We start from the raw sequence: 26,429 nt of genomic DNA, 5'->3' as shown, positions 1-26,429 counted from the left end.
GCATGTCAAGAAATTAGAGAAAGTGCAAAGGTGTGCAACAAGACTAGACCCGGAGCTAAGAGGAATGTTAAGGGAAATCGGCCTGACGACACTGGAGGAATTGACAAGATTAACAAAGACAGGATGTTCCAGAGATGGGATACAGAAACAAGGCGTCATAATTGCAAGCTAAAGACTCAGTTGAGCCAAAGGGATGTTAGGAAATATTTCTTTAGTCACAGAGTTGTCAGGAAGTGGAACAGTCTGGAATATGACCTAGTGGAGGCGGGTACCATACATTGCTTTAAGAAGAGGTATGATAAAGTTCATGGAGCACGGAGAGAGTGGACCTAGTAGCGACCAGGGAAGAGGCGGGGTCAGGAGCTATGAATCGACCCCTGAAACCACAATTAGGTGAGTACACACACACACACACACACACAGGAAAGGTACTGCGATGTATCAGAGAATACCTAACAAGAAGGAAACAACGAATGATGGTACGTGACGAGGTGTCAGAGTGGGAGCCTGTGACAAGTGAGGTTCCACAAGGGTCAGCCCTGGGACCGGTGTTGTTTCTGGTATACGTGAATGACATGATGGAAGGGATAGATTCAGTGGTGTCCCTGTTTGCAAACGATGTGAAGCTAATGCGGAAAATTCAAACAGATGAGGATCGAGTAGGACTACAAAGGAATCTGGACAGGCTGCAAGCCTTGTCCAACAACTATCTCCTGGAGTTTAACCCCACCAAGTGCAAAGTCATGAAGACCGGGAAAGGTCAAAGAAGACCGCAGACAGGGTACAGGCTAGGGAGGCCAGAGACTGCAAACCTCACTCAAGGAAAAGGATCTTGAGGTATCACAACGAGCACATTTCCTCAGGCGCACATCGACCAAATAACTGCTGCAGCACATATGCACTTGGCAAACTTAAGAATAGCGTTTCGACACCTGAATAGGTAGTCATTCAAGACAATGTACACCTTGTACGTCAGGCCCATATTGGAGTATGCAGCACCAGTCTGGAGCCAACACCTGGTCAAGCACGTCAAGAAATTAGGGAAAATGCAAAGGTTTGCAACAAGACTAGTCCCGGAGCTAAGGGAAATGCCCTGTGAGGAGAGGTTAGGGGAAATCAACCTCACGACACTGAAGGACAGGAGGGATAGGAAGGACATGATAAAGACATATAAAATACTGAGAGGAACTGACAAGGTGGATAGGGATATAATGTTTCAGAGATGTGGGCACAGCAACAAGGGTTCACAACTGGAAGTTAAAAACTCAGATGAATTATAGTGATGTCAGGAAGTGGTTTTTTTTTCACTCAGAGTTGTCAGGAAGTGGAACAATCTGGAAAGTGAAATAGTGGAGGCAGGTTCCATACATAGCTTTAAGAAGCGATGTGATAAAGCTCATGGAGCAGGGAGTGGACCTAGTAGCGATCAGTGAAGAGGCGGGACCAAGAGCTGTGAATCGACCCCTGCAACCACAAACAGGTGAGTACACACACACAGCATGCTTAACATCATGCCGCGACATCTATCCATTGTAATGTAGACTGTGGCTACTGAATACGGTAAGGCAGAATTGCTCACACTCGGTCTTACACTAGAACTAAAACTCCGTTCAAGAGAAAAAATGCTGTACCACGACCATTCACCAAAGGTCACGAAACAGCGATGAAGTATACCACCGACCTAGTGAAAAATAATGAAGTACAGCAGCAACTGAATTAAAAGATAATGAAATATATTGACAAGTGAATGCAAGAGTAAGGTCAGCTATCCTTGGAATGCTCTGTTTACAAACAGAACGTCAACAGGTCTCCGTGGACAATTATAACAAGTCAGGGAAAAGATCTAAAACGACGGGAATTACACAGCTCCTTGCGAATGGGAGACAATCAGGTATAATCGCCCGGCCCGGGCCTTTTCCAAGTGGTGGCCCGGCCTTGGCTCCCTTTCGCGGGAGTATCTCAGACCACTGTCTGCCATGGGAGGAGGTGCAAGTACCTCCTCGTCTTCTGGGACCAGCTGTCCCCATTCCCCGCCCCCACGGGGCTCGGAGGGAGTGCCACAAACCCTGCCCACACTGGGCTCGAACGGTATGGCAGTTGCATTAGCAACAGACGATGTCAGGAGGTGCAAAGGCAGCAAGCACTACAGGATCCTTTTGGAGTCACCCCCAGCTTTGGACATTACATCCGAGCGTTGGGGAAGCTCAAGAATGCCTCTTGCTGTAATCTTTTGACTACCGCCCACAGGATGGGTATGGGGTGCATAATAAACATGTTAAACTAAACTGTGAGTGTTGCTGCTGCTAGTTCACTTGTCCGTTGCACTCTGTAGGCATGTCAGGATGTCTTACATCAGGAGCCCCTCATCAGCATCAAGGCCCCCCACCTCCCCACCCACTTCCCCCAGCTGATAAATGTGAGGGTTTGGCAAGAAAGATATTCCCGAGCCGGGGTGACTACTTAGTAGTGGCATTCGTGCGCAGTCAGTGAGAGGGCTTGCAGCCTCCCTCTCCACCTCCAGCGTAGTCCCACTCTCCACCTCCAGCGATTTCCCACTCTCCACCTCCAGCGTAGTCCCACTCTCCACCTCCAGCGATTTCCCACTCTCCACCTCCAGCGTAGTCCCACTCTCCACCTGCTGAATATTCTCGTTCACCTACAGGCAAGCTCGTGTACCTTACTACGAATATGTATTTACGATTCTATCAGTGTTGCTATGAGTGTACATGTGTATATATGTGTGTATATATGTGTGATCAAAATATCGACTTGGATGACAGCCAATAAACTTACGCTTAACACCGACAAAACCTACTATATTATGTTTGGTAGCAGAGCAGGAGATGCACAAATTAACATTAAGATTGACAACACGCTAATTACCAGAAATAATGGGGGCAAATTCCTAGGCTTATACCTTGACAACAACCTGAATTTCAGCACCCATATCCAGCATATAACCAAAAAAGTATCCAAAATGGTTGGGATCCTCTCCAAGATACGATACTACGTGCCGCAAAATGCCCTTCTCACACTATACCACTCACTTATTTATCCATACCTCACCTATGCTATTTGTGCTTGGGGATCAACTGCAGCAACACACCTAAAGCCAATAATAACCCAACAAAAAGCTGCAGTAAGAATAATCACTAAATCCCATCCCTGGCAACACACCCCCCCACTCTTCATAGACCTAAACTTACTCCCTGTTCAGTACATCCACACTTACTACTGTGCAATCTACATCTACAGGGCCTTAAACTCTAATATCAACCTTGACCTAAAACACTTTCTTGATAGTTGTGACAGAACCCACAGGCATAACACCAGACACAAACATCTCTACGACATTCCCCGTGTCCGACTAAACCTTTACAAAAATTCAATGTATGTCAAAGGCCCTAAAATCTGGAATACCCTACCTGAGAACTCTAGAACTGCAGACACATTCATCACCTTCAAAACTATCATTAGAAAACATCTTATCTCCCTGATACACCCCGTCAACTAACTACACGAATACCACCTGGTGGTTCACACTTACACTCACTCACTCATTTGACCATAAACAGAAATATTAATCTCAATCTTAAAATAATGAATCCTGTGATACTCCAATACTGAAACTATGTACTGTGCCAAAACAAAAGCATTCACATTGCTAAACTCACAAACTAGTATTTAGTCACTTAGCCATAATACCAACTTACCTCATAATTTGTAATATTTTACAATTAAGAATAAAACTAAGTCTGCCCGAAATGCCTAGCCATGCTAAGCGTTCTAGTGGTACACTCTGTAATCACTATTTTACAACATGTAAACCACACAATAACCAAATTTCTGTAAAATCAACATTGTAATCCTTATAGAGAATAAACTTTGAATTTGAATTTGAATTTGAATTAGTTGTACTCACCTCGTTGTGGTTGCGGGGGTCGATTCACAGCTCCTGGCCCCGCCTCTTCAACTGTCCGCTGCTCAGTCACTCTTCCCGCTCTGTGAGCTTTATCATACCTCTTCTTAAAGCTATGTATGGATCCTGCCTCCACTACATCACTACCCAGGCTATTCCACTTCCTGACAATTCTGTGACTGAAGAAATGCTTCCTAACATCCCTGTGGTTCATCTGAGTCTTCAACTTCCAAATGTGACCCCTTGTTGCTGTGTCCCATCTATGGAACATCCTGTCTCTGTCCACCTTGTCTATACATCTCAGTATTTTATATGTCGTTTTCATATCCCCCCTATCTCTCATGTCTTCCAGTGCCGTCAGGTCGATTTCCCTTAACCTCTCCTCGTAGGACATACCCCTTGGCTCCGGGACTAGTCTTGTAATAATGTTGGTAGAATTACCGACAATATGTAAAGTAAAAGGACACAAGTGCAACTAATGTGACATTTTATTGTGGCAACGTTTCGCTCTCCAGGAGCTTTGTCAAGCCGATACAAGCAGTATATGGACACAGAGGGTATAAAAAGGCTCAGAGTGAGGTGCAGTACTAGTGAGGTACCTTTTCGATGTTCACTAGTGGTAGTAGTAGTAGTAGTAGTAGTAGTAGTAGTAGTAGTAGTAGTAGTAGTAGTAGTAGTAGTAGTAGTAGTAGTAGTGACAATATGGTAGAGCAATTAATTCGTACATGAGTAAAAGGATATAAAAGCTATTACTTGGGTAACTTGGTGATCCCGCCTCCTGCTTCAACTCTTCTCACCGCAGTATATAAGCCACCTCTCTGGCCCTGTGCTGCACTTCCTACAAGAGTGATGGACTGAACACATCGATTCCAGGTTGAGGGACTGATTACCTCAAACTTCTACTCTCCTTACCCACTTCTACTTTGTGTTGGACTGATGAAGCCACTGTGTGGCGAAACGTTTCTTCAATAAAGATTCCCATGTGTTGCATGTCTCAATTCTTCAGCAGTTATTTGGTTGATATGCCCCTCAGGAGATGTGCCCGTGTTATACTCACACCAAGATCCTTTTCCTTGAGTAAGATTCATAGGTTCTGGCCCCCTAGACTGTACTCCATCTGTGGTCTTCTTTGCCCTTCCCTAATCTTCATGACTTTGCACTTCGTGGGGTTGAACTCCAGGAGCCAGTTTCTGGACCAGGCCTGCAGTCTGTCCCGATCCCTCTGTAGCTCTGCCTGGTCCTCGTCCGATTTAATTCTTCTCATCAACTTCACATCATCTGCAAACAGGGACACTTCGGATTCTATCCTTCCGTCATGTCGTTCACAAATACCTGAAACAGCACCGGTCCTAGGATTGATCCCTGTGGCACCCCGCTCGTTACAGGCGCCCACTCTGACACCTCGCCATGTACCATGACTCGCTGTTGTCTTCCTGACAGGTATTCCCTGATCCATTGTAGTGCCTTCCCTGTTATCCTTACCTGGTCCTCCAGCTTCCACACTAATCTCTTGTGTGGAACTGTGTCAAACGCCTTCTTACAGTCCAAGAAAATGCAGTCTACCCACCTCTCTCTCTCTCTTGTCTTATAGCCATCACCCTGTCATAGAACTCCAATAGGTTTGTGACACAGGATTTTCAGTCCCTGAAACCGTGCTGGCTGTCGTTGATAAGCTCATTCCTTTCTAGGTGCTCCACCACTCTTATGATAATTTTCTCCATGACCTTGCATACTATACATGTCAGTGACACTGGTCTGTAGTTTAATGCTTCGTGTCTGTCTCTTTTTTTTTTTAAAAAATGGGACTACATTTGCTGTCTTCCATACTTCCGGTAGTCATCCTGTTTCGATAGATGTGTTGAATATTGTTGTTAGTGGTACACAAAGCACTTCTGCACTCTCTCTCAGGACCCATGGAGAGATGTTATCCAGCGCTATCGCTTTTGAGGTATCTAGCTTGCCTAACAGCCTCTTCACTTCTTCCTCGGTTGTATGTATTGTGTCCAACACTTGATGGTGTACCCCACCTCTCTGCCTTTCTGGAGGCCCTTCTTTCTCCTCTGTGAACACTGAATCTCATGTTGAGCTCCTCACATACTTCGTGGTCGTTTTTTGTGACCTCCCCTCCTTCCTTCCTCAGCCTGTTTACCTGGTCCTTGATTGTTGTTTTCCTCATGATTTGGCTGTACAACAGCTTTGGGTCAGATTTGGCTTTCGCTGTTATGTCTTTCTAATATTGCCTTTGGGCCTCCCGTCTTTCCTGTGCATATTCATTTCTGGCTCTACGACTGGTCTCCTTTTTCTCCTGGGTCCTTTGCCTTCTATACTTCTTCCATTCCCTGACACAATTGTTTTTTGCCTCCCTGCACCTTTGGGTGAACCAAGGGCTCATCCTGGCTTTTTCATTATTCCTGTTACCCTTGGGTACAAACCTTTCCTCAGTTTCCTTGCATACTTTTGTCACATATTCCATCATCTCATCTACTGACTTCCCTGTCAGTTCTCTGTCCCACTGAACTCCGTTCAGGAAGTTCTTTACGCTTGCTAGTCCCCTTTCTTGTAGTTTGGCTTCATTCGTCTGGCCCTTTCTGCTTCCCCCTCCACTTGTAACTCTACTATGTATTCGAAGCCTAAAACCACATGATCACTGGCTCCCACGGGTCTTTCATATGTGATGTTCTCAATATCTGCACTACTCAAGGTGAATACTAGGTCCAGTCTCGTTGGTTCATGATGAAGAATTGAGACACTCATGCAACATATGGGAATGTTTATTGAAGAAACGTTTCGCCACACAGTGGCTTCATCAGTCCAATACAAAGTAGAAATGGGTAAGGAGAGAAGATTGAGGTAATCAGTCCCTCAGCCTGGAATCGATGTGTTCAATCCATCACTCTCGTGGGAAGTACAGCATAGGGCCAGAGAGGTGGCTTATATACTGCAGTCAGGTGAGTCGAAGCAGGAGGAGGCGGGATCTCAGTGGGACCTTCCACTAGTGTAAGTAGGTCGTCGTCTAAAGATCGGACAAGCATTGAAGAAGTCTTTGTACCAAGATCCAAGGATGTTGCAGTGTCTGACAGATGTGATGAATGGTTTTGAAAACCGACAAGTTGAAGAACTGAGACACATATGCAACATATGGGAATCATTACCTCAATCTCCTCCTCTTCTTACCCATTTCTACTTTGCATTGGACTGATGAAGTCACTGTGTGGCGAAACGTTTCTTCAATAAAGATTCCCATGTGTTGCATAAGTGTCTCAGTTCTTCAACTTGTCGGTTTTGAAAATCATTCGTCACATCTGTCAGACACTGCAACATCATGGGATCTTGGTACAAGACTTCTACAACGCTTGTCCGATCTTTGGACGACGGACGACGACATACTTACACCAGTGGCAGGTCCCACTGTGATCCCGCCTCCTCCTGCCACCTCTCTGGCCTTATGCTGTACTTCCTACAAGAGTCAGCAACTATGCTCACACACACACACACATACACACACACACACACACACACACACACACACACACACACACACACACACACACACACACACACACACACTGAAGAGGCGGGGTCAGGAGCTCGGAATCGACCCCTGCAACCTCAACTAGGTGAGTACACACGATATATATATATATATATATATATATATATATATATATATATATATATATATATATATATATATATATATATATATATATATATATATATATATATATATATACACAACAAGTCGGCCGTCTCCCACCGAGGCAGGGTGACCCAAAAAAGAAAGAAAATCCCCAAAAAGAAAATACTTTCATCATCATTCAACACTTTCACCACACTCACACATTATCACTGCTTTTGCAGAGGTGCTCAGAATACAACAGTTTAGAAGTATATACGTATAAAGATACACAACATACCCCTCCAAACTGCCAATATCCCAAACCCCTCCTTTAAAGTGCAGGCATTGTACTTCCCATTTCCAGGACTCAAGTCCGACTATATGAAAATAACCGGTTTCCCTGAATCCCTTCACTAAATATTACCCTGCTCACACTCCAACAGATCGTCAGGTCCCAAGTATCATTCGTCTCCATTCACTCCTATCTAACACGCTCATGCACGCTTGCTGGAAGTCCAAGCCCCTCGCCCACAAAACCTCCTTTACCCCCTCTTTCCAACCCTTTCGAGGACGACCCCTACCCCTCTTTCCTTCCCCTATAGATTTATATATTTATATATATATATATATATATATATATATATATATATATATATATATATATATATATATATATATATATATATATATATATATATATATATATATATATATGGTTTAGAAAGACACGTAAGCAAACACTAATCGCCGTCACCGACACTATAGAACGCAAAACTGGAAACTACAAAATTTCAAAAACATTGGCATACATGATACTTAAGCAGCACCAACCCAACAACACAGGAGTCACATGATTTCATCGTCTACCCGTCCTCATCATAGGCAGAGGTTGTTTTGATAAGGACTTGCCTCGCATGGGCCAGTAGGCCTTCTACAGTGTTCCTCCATTCTTAAGTTCTTATGTTCTTATGACATTCCTCAGGTCACGTGCGTCACACCTCACTCTCCGCCTATATATATAATGTCTTTCTACCTCTGTATGTTAGAAGTGATCAAGGTCCCAGGACCGAAACGTTTTCTAATAAATATGTCATAGTGTTTGCTTACGTGTCTTTCTAAACCAACTTGCCGGTATTTATTACCAAGGTTTATACCATATGTATATATATATATATATATATATATATATATATATATATATATACATATATATATATATATATATATATATATATATATATATATATATATATATATATATATATATATATATATATATATATACAAATAAACATTTTCATGGATGCATTAATATATATATATATATATATATATATATATATATATATATATATATATATATATATATATATATATATATATATATATATATATATATATATATATATTCATAAATGATTGTTCATTCTGGCATTTAATTTGCTTCATCATAAAAACTTTCGGCCAATAATTCTTTCTTCTTACCAGTTATCTTTCCCAGGATATCTCGCCTTTCAGTTGAGATGGTGTTGGAGGTAGGCGTTGTTGGCGGCGGCGTGGTGGGTCTGACAACGGCCACGCTCCTGCAAGAGGCGTTGACGGGGCAAGAGGCGGTCAGAGTAACCGTGGTGGCCGACAAGTTTCTTACAGACACCACCAGTGATGGAGCTGCTGGTGTGTTCATACCCAGCTTGTCCCTGAGGGGACCCACGCCACACGCTGCAAGGTGACACACCTTTTCCTCACCAAGTGTACTAGGTACCTGACCTTGGCTGCGACAAGGATGGAGGATCGAGTCATCCCCATTCCTTCCCTTTAAATGATCCATACCGATTTACTGCTCTATAGAAATATATTATTACTATGTTTTTTCGAACATTTATGTCTATGGATTAATAATCATTGGTAATTTAATGGCAAAATTTAAGTAAATAACTACGAATATAAGGTTGGTGCCAAAGAGTAGTAAATGGAGGAAGAAAAGGGAAAATTCAGCTTGTGTGGGTCAGAGTCACGTCTGACGACCCGTTCAGTAGTGAGTCTGGTCTTTGTGCAGGTCAGAGTCACGTCTGACGACCCGTTCAGTAGTGAGTCTGGTCTTTGTGCAGGTCAGAGTCACGTCTGACGACCCGTTCAGTAGTGAGTCTGGTCTTTGTGCAGGTCAGAGTCACGTCTGACGACCCGTTCAGTAGTGAGTCTGGTCTTTGTGCAGGTCAGAGTCACGTCTGACGACCCGTTCAGTAGTGAGTCTGGTCTTCGTGCAGGTCAGAGTCACGTCTGACTACCCGGTCAGTAGTGAGTCTGGTCTTTGTGCAGGTCAGGGTCACGTCTGACGACCCGGTCAGTAGTGAGTCATATAAGAGACTGAGGCGTATCACTAAAGTATTGCAAACTACCTATTAAAAAATTCTGAATTTCATTAGCAATATAAACATCAAATGCAATAATAACAACAGTAATAACAACATACTCATTACATATCAGATTCTCTATAAATCCAGTTACAATTATCTAGTAGTCGTGCATTACTAAACGAGGAAAATATTAGGCTAAAATTAGTTGAGATTTTATGCTAAATATTCTTAAGTACTGTACCAGGGTTGCACAATACGTGTTAACAGGGTAAACATTTCTCTCGAGAAATCATTCAAGTGATACGGTAAAAATATTTAGTCAATGATATCACAACTGGTAAGTGTACAAAGGTGAATCATTACATAAATTCATTTTGTTTTATCATTTATTTGTTACACAATTTTTACATATCACGAATTAAGATTACATACTTCATAGGGGGGGGGAACACTCACACTCTCACTCCTTCCCCGGAATCTCCCCTATACATTAACCTGTCTCCCTTGTCGATAACTCAAAAGTTTCACTCATAACCCACAACACCCACGATTTCTTCTCGTTTTCGTAATATAACAAAAAGATATTTCACTCATAATTCACAACAACCCACAACACATAACACTTCACACTATCCACCCGCACTTCCACTTGCCTCAATAATAACCCACACCACCCACAATTTTTTCTCGTTTTCGCAATACAACAAAAATATACAAGTCACACACTACTGCACCACGTTGTACAAGTCCCCCCTAACAATTTGCAATTTCAGTTACAATACCCACAGCAGTTATCACAACACCTCAACAAGCCCCCATCACTTGTCTCATCCATCATACTATCCACCCTCAGCTTCACTTTTCTCACTATTACCCGGTGATTGTTCGTATAGATTTTAGTGGAGTTATAGTAAAATAAATATGCTTATTCTATTTTGAAAATAATCGATCACTTTTTTATAGGTGAAGTACGCAAGTAGTGGCCAACCAATGGGTTATCATATGATTAGGACAGTGTCCCTTATCTTGCTCAGTAGCGCACTCGGCTCACACATTAAGGTCCATGGTGTGATCCCGGTATGGGCAGAAACTGTGAGAAATTACCTGCATGAGGTGATTATTACATGTAAATAATTTGGGTGAGGTAAGTGGGACTTAGTCACAGTAGATCACAGAACTGTCACTCCTTCGATGCCCACTCCTTCACCACTCTCACAAAAAAGCTTGACCTGATACTAAATTAATAATTACAATATTAAACATTAATACCAATAATGGTAAATTATAAAATAGTACCAGTGGACTGCATGAAAATTAAAGAAAACGATCTTCAGAAAGGATTAATGGGAATGATAACACACACAGACAGGGTAACAATTTTCTAATTGACACTAGGCACATATGTACCAAAAGTTCGATAATTAAGAAATTTATATTACCACTTACCATTTATACTGTAGTTGGATCACCCCACAATGCCTACCTAACAAATAGAATCCTACTGGCCAGTGATAAATCTAAATGAAAGGGCTAATTCTCTGTCCCTATTCTTCAACAGGGGACATTCCAGTAGCATTAAAAACTCTGACAGGGAGGGAATGAAATCAGCCGACGCAACCTCTTGCGGGGATTGTATTGTAAGTCATGAAGTGTTAAACCTGTGTGGGTCAGTGCAAGGAGTGCTGGAGGCTCGAAACTCCGTCTGCTAATATCGGGATTGGAGCTTCACTCTCGTAGCCAGGATTTTTTTTTCACATTTCGGGTTGATGAAGTTTAGCGCGAGTTGTTAATTATAGTTTAAAGTCAATCCATTCAATTATGGCCTCGATGACGCCGGATTACTAGACGATTTCACCATAACCAGTGCTCACACATTAATTCAGTATGGCGTCCCATTCCCCTGTCTCACTCCCCGGCCGCTAGACACCCTTCTTCACACTAAATTTCTCAAAGGGTCAAATCAGCGTCACTTTTTAATACACAGTTATTATACTATTCATATTTACACATGCTAAATTTATGAAAAATTATAAAATTAAAAATTCCACAGAAACATTGGGTCATGTTTCCTTAGGACACCTGCTGTCTCTGTTCACCTAGCAGTAAGTAGGTACCCGGGTGTTAGCCAACTGGTATGGGTCGCATCCTGGGGACAAAATTGATCTAATTTGCCCGAAAAGCTCTGCATAACCAGGGGTTTTATATATGTCACTGATGTCAGCTAGGCCTGTATATACCGTGTATAATGTACTCGTAGAAATAAATATTATTATTATTATTATTATTATTATTATTATTATTATTATTATTATTATTATTATTATTATTATTATTATTATTATTTTTTTTTACTTATTTATGGTTTTCTAGCATTTCTAAGTATGGTAAAAAAAATTAAGGGTTTGAAAAAAAAAATAAATATCTTACAACTTACAAATGTTTAGGCAATGATTGATGTATGATGGAGTGTGATTAAAAAAATATAATGATTGTGTATTAAGTATATTTGAGCGTTGTCTATTTTTTTTTTTTTTAAATGTCAGAGATAATGGTAGCAGTAGCACAACACGGCGCAACCAATTTTAGTAATACTAATTAAAAAAAGACAGCTATTAGTTAGAATATTTATTTGGTTTATCTCCAGGGAGTGGCTGATTAAAAGCTTCAAGTATTACTCTGAAATTGCTAAGTCTCCCGAGGCGTCAGCCGCTGGAGTGAAGCGTCTCTCTGGCTACATCCTCTCTGCCACAGACCCGGAGTACGTCCAGGTGCGTATGACTTACGATCCTTATTTATGGTGGTGTCTCTTCGTCAGAAAAAAATGTCTGTTGACTAGATTTGTTACTATATACCCTGCTGGAGACAAGTAACCACTGGGGCACCTGTGTTTGGGATGCATGCCCCTTAAAAACTAAATGTATTTGTGCCTATGTATTCCTCTTGGTGCAATATAATCGCAAACAGGCGATCTTAACTACGCAGAAGCCATTCCCTTCTAGCTTGCTCTGCATACCTCTTAATGCATAGCGTACGAGAGTTCTGATAATGCTATGTTTGAGTGAGATGATTACCGTTATCAACTGTACAGAACAACCACTGTGAAAGAATAGTGAACTTCCAAGCGCTTTCGTGATTTGTCACATTATCAAGGAATAGTGAAAATAAATGATCAACAGAGTGTGCTTTTAGGAGGCTGTAAAAAAAACAGATCAGTTTCATTGTAACGCATTTGTATAAATTGTGGACGGTTATTGTATTTATAAACAGCGTTCATTTTAGATGAGTGCAGATTGTATTTCATGAAACATTAAACCAGTGTGGGTCACTGCTCGCCAGGAGTGATGGAGGCTCGATCCTTAGTCTGCAAAAGGCTGTTTATACTCACCTAATTTTAGAGGTCTGAAAATAGATACATACACCTTGTTTTTTAAAATATCTCTCTAAAACATTATTTAGGTAAAAACTTGACGAGTTAAAATGCATTAAAGTTCCCGTCCTTTTTAATAATTTGTCTTTAAATTTTATAATTATTTCTGTAAACGACCTGTGTAAAAAAAAAAAAAAAATATTTCTGACTTTCCTTTCAGGATCCCTACCTGTCTGTATTGACCGAGCATCGCATTTTGACACCTGCCGAGATTAAGGCCATCCCGGGAGGCTGGCAGTATGGATCCTTCGTATCCACCCTCCTCATTGAGAACCGCTTAAACATGCCCTACCTTATGGAAAAGTCAGTAAACTCAATGACTAATACTCTTCATAAACAGTGTTTTACTATATTATTATTATTATTATTATTATTATTATTATTATTATTATTATTATTACTGCTTTAGCTTCTGGCCAAGCTACAATTAGTTTCCGCACAGTTTATTTTTACAAGCTGATAACTTTGATAAGTTATAAACATAGAGTAGGGGTCATCATATGACTACGATAAGCATTAAGAGAAAATTTTCTCATTTCTACTTACAAGTTAAAAATCTCCACCTTCCCTCTTGGTTCATTCCCAAGCGAGATGATAAACTTCACCAACACTGAAAGTAGGAATGACAGCTTGATTTACTAAGATGGCATGACCATTGAGATTATTATATACAACAGACAGTCACTGTTGACTATATTGAGCACAACACGGGACGAAGCACGCATGACCTTGAGCACTAGCCACTATCTCATACATTAAAAATGAGAATCACAGTATAACTCTTGACCGGCCTTGAACTTAGCAGTGCCTGTCACAAATAACACTTCCTCACAGGACACTGCACTACCAGTTGCAGCCACACTTTATTGCTCTTTTCTGAGGCTGTGAATAAGGGAGTTATTTAAATGAAATATATTTTTAAAGGTGGTTTGTATTGTAGACCGAGGGTTTTTGTTTCTATCACCAACATGACTGCTTAAGAAACTGGGCTGTAGTTAGCAGACTAAGGATGGAGCACCTCTCGTGACCAAATCTAATTTTACGTTCGTCTTTCTGGCAGGTTCAAGCGCAGAGGAGGTCGTGTGTTGGATCATCGTCTCGAGAGCTTCGAAGAGTTAGTTGACCAGTTCGATGTTGTCTGCAACTGCTCAGGCCTCGGCGCGAGATACCTCTGTCAGGACGCCAATGTAATGCCTGTAAGAGGACAGATATATCAGGTATATCACAGTAGTTTCAGGTTTATGAATTCCATGCCTAAGTATATCAGTGAGTTACATATAACCGGGGGGATGTATTATCTGAAAGGAGTTACAAATTTATGAGGCTACTGATTAAGTAGGATGTGGTTTAATGTAAAATTTCCTACTGCCTGAGGTATCCCAGCAAATAAGCACGTCTCTTGTATTATCCCAGTGCTGAACAGAATTGGGAATAGCATAAGAGGGTACAAATAAAAATGGGAACTTTGGTTATAGTTTATTTAATAACATAAAGAGCGAGAATACAATATATCCTATGAGACTTATTGCCAGGGGGAAGGGTAGATGTTATCAGTAACACGGACTTGTACTCACTCTTAATTCACCAACCAGCTTACCCGAGATTCGCAACCCGTGGTCCACTGCACACGCGGCTGTCCAGGGCTCCCACTCACCGATCCTGTTACCAACCTCTCTCTCCCTCTAGCTGTTTCCTTGAGCTTATATGGTCCTTAAAGCACCCCCTTCCCTATAAGGCGTAGACCACATGTTATGACCTGATGCCAGTTCAGGAACAAAAGACCTGACTTAAGCCGAGAGGCATGTCTGACAGCTATTTGCCAAGGCAAGGTGTGTGACAATTTACTGGAGTTAGGTCTCCCTTAGTGACCTCACAAGCACTATATCACAAAATGACAGAGTGCAACGGACAAGTGTAGTAGTAGTAGCAGCAGCAACACACACAGCAAGAGGCATTCTTGAGCTTCCCCAGCGCTCAGACTTAATGCCCAAAGTTGGGGTGTGACTCCAAAACGATCCTGTAGTGCTTGCTACCTTTGCAACTCCTGACATCGTCTGCTCCCATGCAGCTGCCACACCCATCGAGCCCAGTGTGGGCGGGGTTTGTGGCAGCCCAAGGTGCCTAGCTTCTCCCTCCGAGCCCCGTGGGGGCGGGTAATGGGGCTAGGCCTGGAGACATCTGGTCCCAGAAGACGAGGAGGTACTTGTACCTCCTCCCATGGCAGACATTGGTCTGAGACACTCCCACGAAAGGGAGCCAAGGCCGGGCCACCATTTGGAAGAGACCCAGGCCGGACGAATCTACAACAGAACAGTAGAAAGGACATCAAATGAGTATTTTTGCAATCCTTTATGCATTTAAGGTACTCGTTGACAGTGAATAGTATTTCTGAAATTTTTATATATAGCTACGGTGAAATCTATTCTCATACCAAAAGCTATAAGGCCGTGTCGTAAAAAATATATATATAATATTAATTATAGATGCCATGTAATATAGCATACTTATAGCTAGTAATATAATCCAACTCTGAATTTAGATACTTAGGCTACAAAATATAAATAAAATAAATAGCTTTTTTGAGGTGTATCAATGTTAATGATGGTAAAAAATAAACTCGGTGATTATTTTAATTAAGCTTTTCTGCAGTGGCTATTCAAAATCATTTGCATTTTTTATTAAATAACAGTGAATTTAATCACTAATATTACTCAAGGAAGTATTGTAGCACTTTCATACTGTCCTGCAGGCGGTATCAGCCTTGTGTGTAGAGCAGGTTATGTGTAGGCCTGCTTGAGTGTAGGCTGTTCTAGTGTGTAGGTCATTCTTGTGTCTAGCTCAGTCTTTTCTGTAGGTCAGGCTTATCGTAGGTCAGGCTTATTGTGGGTCAGCTTTTAATAATTATCTTTCAATACTATTAGGTAAAAGCACCATGGGTGGAGAATTTTTTCATGACTGACAACTTCACTTACGTCATCCCTGGCATCAATCACGTGACTCTGGGAACCACCAACCAGTTAAATTCTAGCAAACAAGAGATTGACGAGTATGATTCTATGAACATCTGGGGAAAGTGTACAAGTCTTGTGCCCAGCCTCCAAAAGGCTCAGGTCAGTAGTTTCCTAAACACAGCATCAAGCATCAGTCAGATGACCAAAAGCTCTTTGTGTTCGTGGACTCGCCTCGTTATTCTTACTTGGGATATAATTATTTCCAACACCCAAGCCTCGAGAAGCTTTTCAGCTTCTCCCGGCAAACTAAATACCATTTATTATTTTTGATAATGTCTAAAGTTTAGTCAAGTAATGCCTAAGTTAATTTTAATGTTATAGAAAATATATTTTCAAGAGAATAAATCCAGATTTATAAAGGATAGAACAAAAATACTGGTTTAGCAATACAGTTGTAGATGAGTGAAAGACTATCACATCGTCCTTTACGTTAACACCTTGACCTAGTACCTTGACTCCCTAGCAGAGTTTACTGCCAGAGGGGAATCATAGGCCTGTGTTCCGTGTGCAAAATAATAATAATAGAACTTTTCTTTGTCAGAGGAAAGAAAGTCTCCCTGATAACATTGTGTATACATAGTGTATAGTGTATACTACAGTGGCTCCATAGTATACAGATGATAAAGGCTAAAGTGCCATTTGAAAACAGGTGAATTTGTAAATGAAGTGATAAGCCTATAGAGGCAGGTGCCAGAAGTCGCCAGAAACTTACCACAGAGGTCAGCTGTTTTAATAATCTTCCTGGCCTGCTAGTGTACTCGCATATAATCTAGTGATACCAGTGAATAGCAGAATACAGTGTTGTAGTAGCAACTAACCAGTATTATAATGGTACTTAGTGGAGTGGAGTGACTTTCATTAGTTTCTTTTTTCTTGAAATACCAGACGTATACTGTGAATTTCATATAACCTGTAGTTACCAGCGGTCGCAATATACACAACGAGAAGCAATTATTACTACGGAAAAAGCGTCCTTCCTCCAAAATTTCCACCAGTCAACTATAGTGATAATATAGCATTTATTGTGGTGGAGACGAAAAAACCCTAGAAAAGCTAGATACAGCGATTGATAAACAAGGGTTGAGGCTCGACCGTTCGTCATTGTAGGAGCTGCCAGCAATCACCGGTTCTTCAACACGCAAGTTATATTTTTGTATCAATCAAATCACATATTACTCGGGTAGATAATTTTAAGTAGATCCTTCATGTGTTAGCCCAAATCACCGACCAGTATGTTTTAAATAAGTGACCCTGATCAGATCCAACTGGTTCCGAACCCTCGACTGGTCCGAACCCTCGACTGGTCCGAACCCTTGACTGGTCCGAACCCTTGACTGGTTTCAAACGGATTCATTGGACAATAAAGCAGACTGTAAATGGATGGGGTTGTAGGCGCCCTTATCAAACACAAACAATAAATATAAATCAGGAATGTACACGGTAAGCTGTCCAATATACAAGTACAGTAGAAATAGAAATACAAATAGCTAGAGCTTCATTTAAGGAGGTTATTAATAGAGTATTCAAGAGGTTGCTAGTAGAATTACAGTAAATCAACCATTCAAATCATTATGAAGCTCTGTGTAGTCTGCAGTCAATCAAACAAACGGGCTTCCACATGGATAAATTGTCATTTTTGTGGAAATTGGTGTCACGCCCCTTGTGCAGATATCCAAGAACTAGCTACAAGCAGTATTAAAACAGGGAAGTGTTTTTGGGTATGCCCAAATGAGATAAATCTGTGGACTAAAACCACAAGGGTATTAAAAGAGGATAACATCAAAGCTGCTTTCATAGACAACCTGGAAGCTTTCTACAACAGATGGGAACATAAAAAGTCTGGGCTGAATGGTACTGCCCTTGATACTGGCCATGTAGTCAGAAACTGTAAGGCTGGAGGTGATGTCCTGGTAGTCAGTAAATGTGGGGCTGATAGTGCTGTCCTGGGAGACAGTAATGGTGAAGCTGGAGGTGCTGTCCTGGGAGACAGTAATGGTGAAGCTGGAGATTTTGTCCAGGTAGTCGGGAATTATACGCAGGAAGGAATACATATAAATGACCTCATAGGGGACAGGAGCCGTAGTGCGGAAACAAGTGTAGTCAAAGATAAGATAAAACCAATATTGCAAACTAGAAATACCACGGGAAATAGCAAACAAGAGGACTCCACTAGCAATAGTGAGGATATATTACCAAAAAACAACTGGTGGGAGCTCCATTGTTAGTGCTAGGGAGGATAGGAATAAGACAGGGAAACATGCACCAACAGGGAATACAGTCACAGAAACCCAAGGCAAACGGAAACCAAGCCTGTGCACATACTATGCACTTGGTATCTGCAGACATGGGAAATCTGGAAAAACAGATGGGACGTGCAACTATGACCACCCTAGAAAATGCCGTGCCCATATGACAACAGGAAAATGCAAACTCCCTTCCTGTAAGCTTTTTCACCCTGAAATGTGTACCTCTTCAGTGCAGGAAAGACTGTGCTATAACTTAAATTGCCAGGCACACCATCTAAAGGGGACAAAAAGATACAAAACATCCAGGCCATGGGAAAACCTGGGTAGCCATAGCCACTCAAGAGGGAGAGGCTTTTTAGTGCCAGGAAGGAAAAAAACTGACAGGAAATGGCAGAAATCGTACACCAAATCCAGTCATTCCTGGAGTGGAACCACAGTCGATGGCCTCCACTCCAAACCAACAGATACAGATACTAATGCCGGAAACCCCCCCCCCCCAGTACCAACAATACCACCAGTCCGATGACATTCTTCTTTGCAAATATACAGGGTCTAAAGCCAGCAACAAACAACAAAATACCTTTCATCCGTGGACTGCTTGCAGAGGCAAAGGCAATGTTCGCGGCTTTCACTGAGACCCACATAAAGGATCACTTGGACAACGAAATATGGATCCCAGGTTACAACCTATACAGATGTGACAGAGTGAACAGGCAAAAGGGGGGGGGTTGGCCTGTACATTGCAGAGTCACTTGTTTGCACAGAACTGCTTAATGCCTCAAATGATGTAGTGGAAGTTTTAGCAGCAATTCCAGGAACAGCTGTTAAAAATTGACCACTGTCTGGAAAATCTTCCAGCTCCTGCACCCAACATCTTGCTCCTGGGGGATTTCAACTTGAGGCACCTAAAATGGAAGAATATAGCAAATAATACTGTTGCAGTAATAACACCAGGAGGCAGCTCTGATGAAAACTCACACTCACACGAGCTTTTAAATCTCTGCACAAAATTCAATTTAAACCAGCAAATAATACAGCCTACTAGACTGGAGAATACACTAGACCTCATCCTCACTAACAATGATGATCTGATAAGAAATGTCACCATATCAAAAACAATATACTCAGATCACAACATAATTGAGGTTCAGACATGTATGCGTGGAGCCCCAGACCGACATAATGAGATTAGATTAGTCACGAGGGAGCATTCACCAAATTCAACTTCAATAACAAAAACATAAAGTGGGACCAAGTAAACCAAGTCCTAACCGATATAAGCTGGGAAGATATATTAAGCAACACAGACCCCAACTTATGCCTAGAACAGATTAACTTGGTGGCACTCGATATATGCACAAGGCTTATTCCTCTAAGAAAAAGGAGGAGTAGATGTAAAATAGAAAGAGACAGGCGCTCCCTTTACAGGCGACGGAAAAGAATAACAGAGCGGCTAAAAGAGGTCAATATATCTGAAATGCGTAGGGAGACACTGGTCAGAGAAATAGCAAGCATCGAACTTAAGCTAAAGGAATCTTATAGGAGTCAGGAATCGCGGGAAGAACTAAAAGCCATAAATGAAATCAAAAGAAACCCAAAGTATTTCTTCTCCTATGCCAAATCAATGTCGAGAACAACGTCCAGTATTGGGCCCCTACTTAAACAAGATGGGTCCTACACAGATGACAGCAAGGAAATGAGTGAGCTACTCAAGTCCCAATATGACTCAGTTTTTAGCAAGCCGCTAACCAGACTGAGAGTCGAAGATCAAAATGAATTTTTGTGAGAGAGCCACAGAATTTGGTTAACACAAGCCTATCTGATGTTATCCTGACGCCAAATGACTTCGAACAGGCGATAAATGACATGCCCATGCACTCTGCCCCAGGGCCAGACTCATGGAACTCCGTGTTCATCAAGAACTGCAAGAAGCCCCTATCACGAGCCTTTTCCATCCTATGGAGAGGGAGCATGGACACGGGGGTCGTCCCACAGTTACTAAAAACAACAGACAGCCCCACTCCACAAAGGGGGCAGTAAAGCAACAGCAAAGAACTACAGACCGATAGCACTAACATCCCATATCATAAAAATCTTTGAAAGGGTCCTAAGAAGCCAGATCACCACCCATCTAGAAACCCATCAGTTACACAACCCAGGGCAACATGGGTTTAGAACAGGTCGCTCCTGTCTGTCTCAACTATTGGATCACTACGACAAGGTCCTAGATGCACTAGAAGACAAAAAGAATGCAGATGTAATATATACAGACTTTGCAAAAGCCTTCGACAAGTGTGACCATGGCGTAATAGCGCACAAAATGCGTGCTAAAGGAATAACAGGAAAAGTCGGTCGAAGGATCTATAATTTCCTCACTAACAGAACACAGAGAGTAGTCGTCAACAGAGTAAAGTCCGAGGCAGCTACGGTGAAAAGCTCTGTTCCACAAGGCACAGTACTCACTCCCATCTTGTTCCTCATCCTCATATCTGACATAGACAAGGATGTCAGCCACAGCACCGTGTCTTCCTTTGCAGATGACACCCGAATCTGCATGACAGTGTCTTCCATTGCAGACACTGCAAGGCTCCAGGCGGACATCAACCAAATCTTTCAGTGGGCTGCAGAAAACAATATGAAGTTCAACGATGAGAAATTTCAATTACTCAGATATGGTAAACATGAGGAAATTAAATCTTCATCAGAGTACAAAACAAATTCTGGCCACAAAATAGAGCGAAACACCAACGTCAAAGACCTGGGAGTGATCATGTCGGAGGATCTCACTTTCAAGGACCATAACATTGTATCAATCGCATCTGCTAGAAAAATGACAGGATGGATAATGAGAACCTTCAAAACTAGGGAGGCCAAGCCCATGATGACACTCTTCAGGTCACTTGTTCTATCTAGGCTGGAATATTGCTGCACACTAACAGCACCTTTCAAGGCAGGTGAAATTGCTGACCTAGAAAATGTACAGAGAACCTTCACAGCGCGCATAACGGAGATAAAACACCTCAATTACTGGGAGCGCTTGAGGTTCCTAAACCTGTATTCCCTGGAATGCAGGCGGGAGAGATACATGATTATATACACCTGGAAAATCCTAGAGGGACTAGTACCGAACTTGCACACGAAAATCACTCACTACGAAAGCAAAAGACTTGGCAGACGATGCAACATCCCCCCAATGAAAAGCAGGGGTGTCACTAGCACGTTAAGAGACCATACAATAAGTGTCAGGGGCCCGAGACTGTTCAACTGCCTCCCAGCATACATAAGGGGGATTACCAACAGACCCCTGGCAGTCTTCAAGCTGGCACTGGACAAGCACCTAAAGTCGGTTCCTGACCAGCCGGGTTGTGGCTCGTACGTTGGTTTGCGTGCAGCCAGCAGTAACAGCCTGGTTGATCAGGCTCTGATCCACCAGGAGGCCTGGTCACAGACCGGGCCGCGGGGGCGTTGACCCCCGGAACTCTCTCCAGGTAAACTCCAGGTACTGCAGTGCTCCTCCATTCTTAGGTTCCTATATTTTACTATCACAGCTTCAAGGCCTAGCGGATAATGTTTTCCATCCCAATATGGGTGGGGTTAGATGCAAGATATATGGCAGCATATATAGATAGATCGAATAATTATACGTGTTACATTGTGTTTTATGGGCAGGTGATACGAGAATGGGTTGGACTGCGACCGTACCGCCCCGTGGTCAGAGTGGAGAGGGAGCTTATGACTTTCCCCAGCGGAAGAACACTGCAGGTCAGTAAAAGTGAAATACAATATATATATATATATATATATATATATATATATATATATATATATATATATATATATATATATATATATATATATATATATATATATATATATATGCAATAAGATCACAGTAAACAGGTGATTTCAAAATATGCAAAACAACCACTCTGAAAGAATAGAGAAATTCCAAGCGCTTTCGTGACTACTCACATTATCAAGGAACTATGAAAGTGCTGGCCGGACCCCTTATATAGCTTCCTTGGATGCTTCACTTTCATAGTTCCTTGATAATGTGAGTAGTCACGAAAGCGCTTGGAATTTCTCTATTCTTTCAGAGTGGTTGTTTTGCATATATATATATATATATATATATATATATATATATATATATATATATATATATATATATATATATATATATATATATATATATATATATATATATATTATTTCCTCACTACTGGTTATAAACGGTTTGGAATGTTAATAAAGTCACTTATATAAGTATCTTATCTACCGCCTCAATATTTTATATCATAGATATGATTTGTAGCCTAAAACACTGAATGTATATTAACACAAAACCACAAAATTTACGAATGTATGCTAATAAAGTCAAGTCAGTTGCAATAAAATATATATAAGCTTGATTAGGCCTCTTTCTTCTGGATTTTATGTCGCGAAACTTATTTTAACTAATAATAAAACAACATTATGGACTTCAAGTTAACATTTATCAAGGCACATTTAGGCAATTAAAAAAAAGATTATTATTTGCAAACATGAGAGAAGAATAAGGAGCCAGTGGATCTTAAGCTGCCCTTATCTCTGTCACGATTGATCTTTCTTTAATGTACAAGTCTAAAGAGACAATCCTCGTTCTTTCCATCAACGATTGTTGCCTCGCCTTCAATCAGATGTTTCAAGTGTTCTTCCAAGTGTTCTTTAACACTTGCAATTAATGTATAACTGAAAGGAAACTGAAAATCCCAAATAGCAGAGCAGTCTTAGCAATTTATCCAGTTTCCACTGCCCATGAACAGTCTCGATGTCTAATGCAATTGTATGCATCATATAGATGGATACCAAGAGAGATATGGTTTCTCGTTTTAGATGTATTTTTTTTCTTTACAGGTGGTGCACAACTATGGCCATGGTAGTTACGGAGTAATGTCAGCTCCGGGTACCTCCATGCAAGCTGTCTCCCTCGTCCAGGAGATCCTAAGCTCACACAAGGCCAAGCTATAAAGTCAATGCCGCACGAAACCAAAATGTGACGTCATGTAAAGACATAAACTGGTTATGATAATGCAACAATGTGCGGGTTATGGTATTTCATTAATGAGAAGTTTTGTCTGGCAAGGACTTGACCAAGCCTCTGGCGAACGAAAATCTTTCTAATAAAACACCATAACCCATATTAACATATTATTAGTACATACTACCATTGTATAACGTACTGCTTAGTGTTAAGTAACCGTATCAGATTTAACCATCTCAAGACTTCCGCCCGGACTGTACTGAAAAAAAACACTGCCAACAAAAACACAAACGGTTTATCACTGAAAGGAAGACAACAATCAAGTGGCTAACTTCCCTAGAAGGATATGATCACCATGACTAAAGAGGAAATCAAGAACAACAATAAGCTCCAAAGAAAGCACTACATACACTCAAATTCCTACAAGCTTACAACAAATAAATTCTGAGCACCGACCACAGCGCCACCAGAACATAGGACGGTTTATGTTCGTTAGTTAACAGGGTTTAAAGTCTATCGACCCGTTCACCACTAGTCAAGAATGCTTAAACCCTAAATTAGGGACTAAAGTAAGCTCAACATATATACACAGACATACACCTCTCGGTGTACATTTTCATGTACATTATGTTTGCCCAGTCTTGTTTTCAGATGTGGTGCACCAGGGTAGACAGCTTTTCTTAAGTGGCTACCAATCAGCTAACACTAGAACAGCATAAAAGGCAACAAAATAGGAAAATGATATGTATGGGAAAGTGCTCAACCTAAAAGTGTCATTCAATGGAAACTATCACAAAACTTACCAAAGTGTATTAAAGCTGCTTATCTTGCACTCCCTCTGACCCTTCAGACTGTTTTATCATTCACTTCTTAAGTGTGGATAAAGCCATTCACGCACAGTTTAAGATTTCTTCAGAAGCCATTTGTGGAAAAAAATAATAAAAATTCCTGAAGTGTGCATGTGTATCTATCTACATTCTGTCAGTATAATCAAAACTGTTCGGATTATCCAGTTTCTTGAGGGTTGCCCTGATTACATATCAACTTGATGTATTTGTTTTTAAGCACATGTTGTTGTGCTCACTAATAACCCACGTGGAGACAGAAACTCGGGAGATTAATTAATCTGCATATTTCGACCCCCTTCTAGGATCCTGGCTGGGTAAGTCAGTGGATGCTTAACCAGTTACGGCTCATCATTTGACTAACATAGATGTCAAGTAACACTCGTCTAATCTCCTGACAAATTAATCCACCACTTTTCATACTTCAAAACTATATTTTAGAAATCTGTAATTGTGAGGGAACTAGTAGTGGAGAAAACACTGCATGCTAGTGGCTTTCTTTTGTCCCTAATATTATTTTATTACATGTTAACTATTTTCTACAGAAAATAAATAGCTTATTTGTATTTGTAGGTGAATGTTGTTAGCTGTAGCTACCTACCTAATAAATGTTTTGATAGTATTTGTTCTATAATGTATACGAACAACTTCAAGTCCCATAAGAGTCATTCTGACAGGTGGTTGCTGGCGCTACGATGAATAAGTGTGCAGGTTGAGAACTTAGGTAAAAAGGTCATCAGAGTTGGTACAATAAGTCAGGTTCACTTAAGAACTTAGTAAGAGCCCAGGAGAGTCTACTAGAGTTTCATAAATCTCACAGATTGTGTTAACTACTTATAATCTTAAATGTATAATAGCCTGCAAAATCGAATGTAATGAACCTAAATAAAGCTTATAGTATTTTACCTTTTTATCAATGTTCATTAATTTAAAGCTTTTTTCAGCTGGTAAATAGGTGACATGCAGCCTTAATGAACCTAGTGTGTTACAGGCTTTAAGGTAAATTAACCAACTACCATTATCCCACATATTTTTGTAAAATGCTACCAATTTAGGTGCTTAAACTCTTCAAGCATGTCTCATGTCAACTATTATATTATACTACATTCTAGGATACAGGGCCAGTCATCCTTGTCTTCTCCATGTAGTGATCCAGCAGTGGCTCCCGAAGTAGTTCGGAGTTTGTTCAACTGATGTACCGTTTACAGCCTATGGCGGGGGTACGGTGAACATTCATGTCAAGTGAGTACCGTTTATAGCCCCATGGTGGGGGCAGCGCTTTGACAAAGGCGCGGTGAACCTTCTTTGTGTCAGGAGTAGTACCGTTTACAGCCCTATGACAGGGACAGCCCTTATATTTTGCGTGGTGCCAATATAGTATTTCGAGCAGTAGATGAGATATAAAAAAAGAAACAGCAAAGTACAGCAAATGTGGCACTGAAAACAGGTGGGAAAAATGCCTAACTACAAATGCAATAGTATACATGCACTAAATTTTATTATATATCAACATGTAGGCTTATAGGTCGAATGGCTCGAGTGAACAAAAAAGGGTATGCAGTCACGAGTCTAGGCAGGCACAGTCGTGTATCACGCAAGTGTGAATATCAGGGTAATCGTCAGAGGCAGATAATGGAATAATGTAAAAACCTCGATTGTGGCATTTAAAATATGAGTGACTGATACACTTCACTTAATTTGCAATGTTAAAACTAAAGATTATTTTGGTTATTATATTCACTGGGAAGTGCTAAACACTAATCACGTTTGATCCTAGGAAGGGGAGGTAAGTACCAATTGTTCCTTGGTAAACGAACCCTTCACCAGAGTCAAGGTACCTCTTTGAGGGGACAGGTAGTAGGGATACACGAAGAAGCCAGCGACAAAGGTGCTACTGAGACTTCATGGGCACGTTCGTCTAATGAACATAGTACCAAATGACAATCATAATTTCAAAAGAGTATAGTATACAATTGATATAGGAC

At 41.1% G+C, this 26,429-nt stretch overlaps 1 protein-coding gene across 4 annotated transcripts; it reads left to right on the top strand.

Annotated features, from left to right (window-relative positions):
* Positions 1-2,523: 2,523 nt before the first annotated feature.
* LOC128692609 (D-aspartate oxidase) lies at positions 2,524-25,349 on the top strand. Of its 4 annotated transcripts, none has more exons than XM_070089862.1 (8): positions 2,524-2,662; positions 9,040-9,264; positions 12,537-12,660; positions 13,480-13,622; positions 14,380-14,536; positions 16,241-16,429; positions 22,246-22,338; positions 23,473-25,349. In XM_070089862.1, the coding sequence occupies exons 2-8, from the start codon at positions 9,062-9,064 to the stop codon at positions 23,584-23,586; spliced, it is 1,023 nt and encodes a 340-aa protein (XP_069945963.1). In that variant the 5' UTR covers positions 2,524-2,662; positions 9,040-9,061; the 3' UTR covers positions 23,587-25,349. The 4 variants fall into 4 exon arrangements, with proteins under 4 accessions (XP_069945963.1, XP_069945966.1, XP_069945964.1 ...); XM_070089863.1 differs by having other exon boundaries at positions 2,525-2,662; positions 9,027-9,264; XM_070089864.1 differs by having other exon boundaries at positions 2,526-2,662; positions 9,057-9,264.
* Positions 25,350-26,429: the final 1,080 nt, after the last annotated feature.

This window comes from Cherax quadricarinatus, chromosome 30, assembly GCF_038502225.1.
Source record: "Cherax quadricarinatus isolate ZL_2023a chromosome 30, ASM3850222v1, whole genome shotgun sequence".
Taxonomy (NCBI): domain Eukaryota; kingdom Metazoa; phylum Arthropoda; class Malacostraca; order Decapoda; family Parastacidae; genus Cherax; species Cherax quadricarinatus.
This window is presented reverse-complemented; position numbering and strand designations above follow the sequence as displayed.

Bases quoted from the DNA above. Each gene is read 5' to 3' on its own strand.
- LOC128692609 (XM_070089862.1), top strand. From the start codon at position 9,062: ATGGTGTTGGAGGTAGGCGTTGTTGGCGGCGGCGTGGTGGGTCTGACA. The intron at 9,265-12,536 runs GTGACACACCTT...GTTTATCTCCAG, and splicing joins CCCACGCCACACGCTGCAAG to GGAGTGGCTGATTAAAAGCT. The intron at 14,537-16,240 runs GTATATCACAGT...CAATACTATTAG, and splicing joins TAAGAGGACAGATATATCAG to GTAAAAGCACCATGGGTGGA.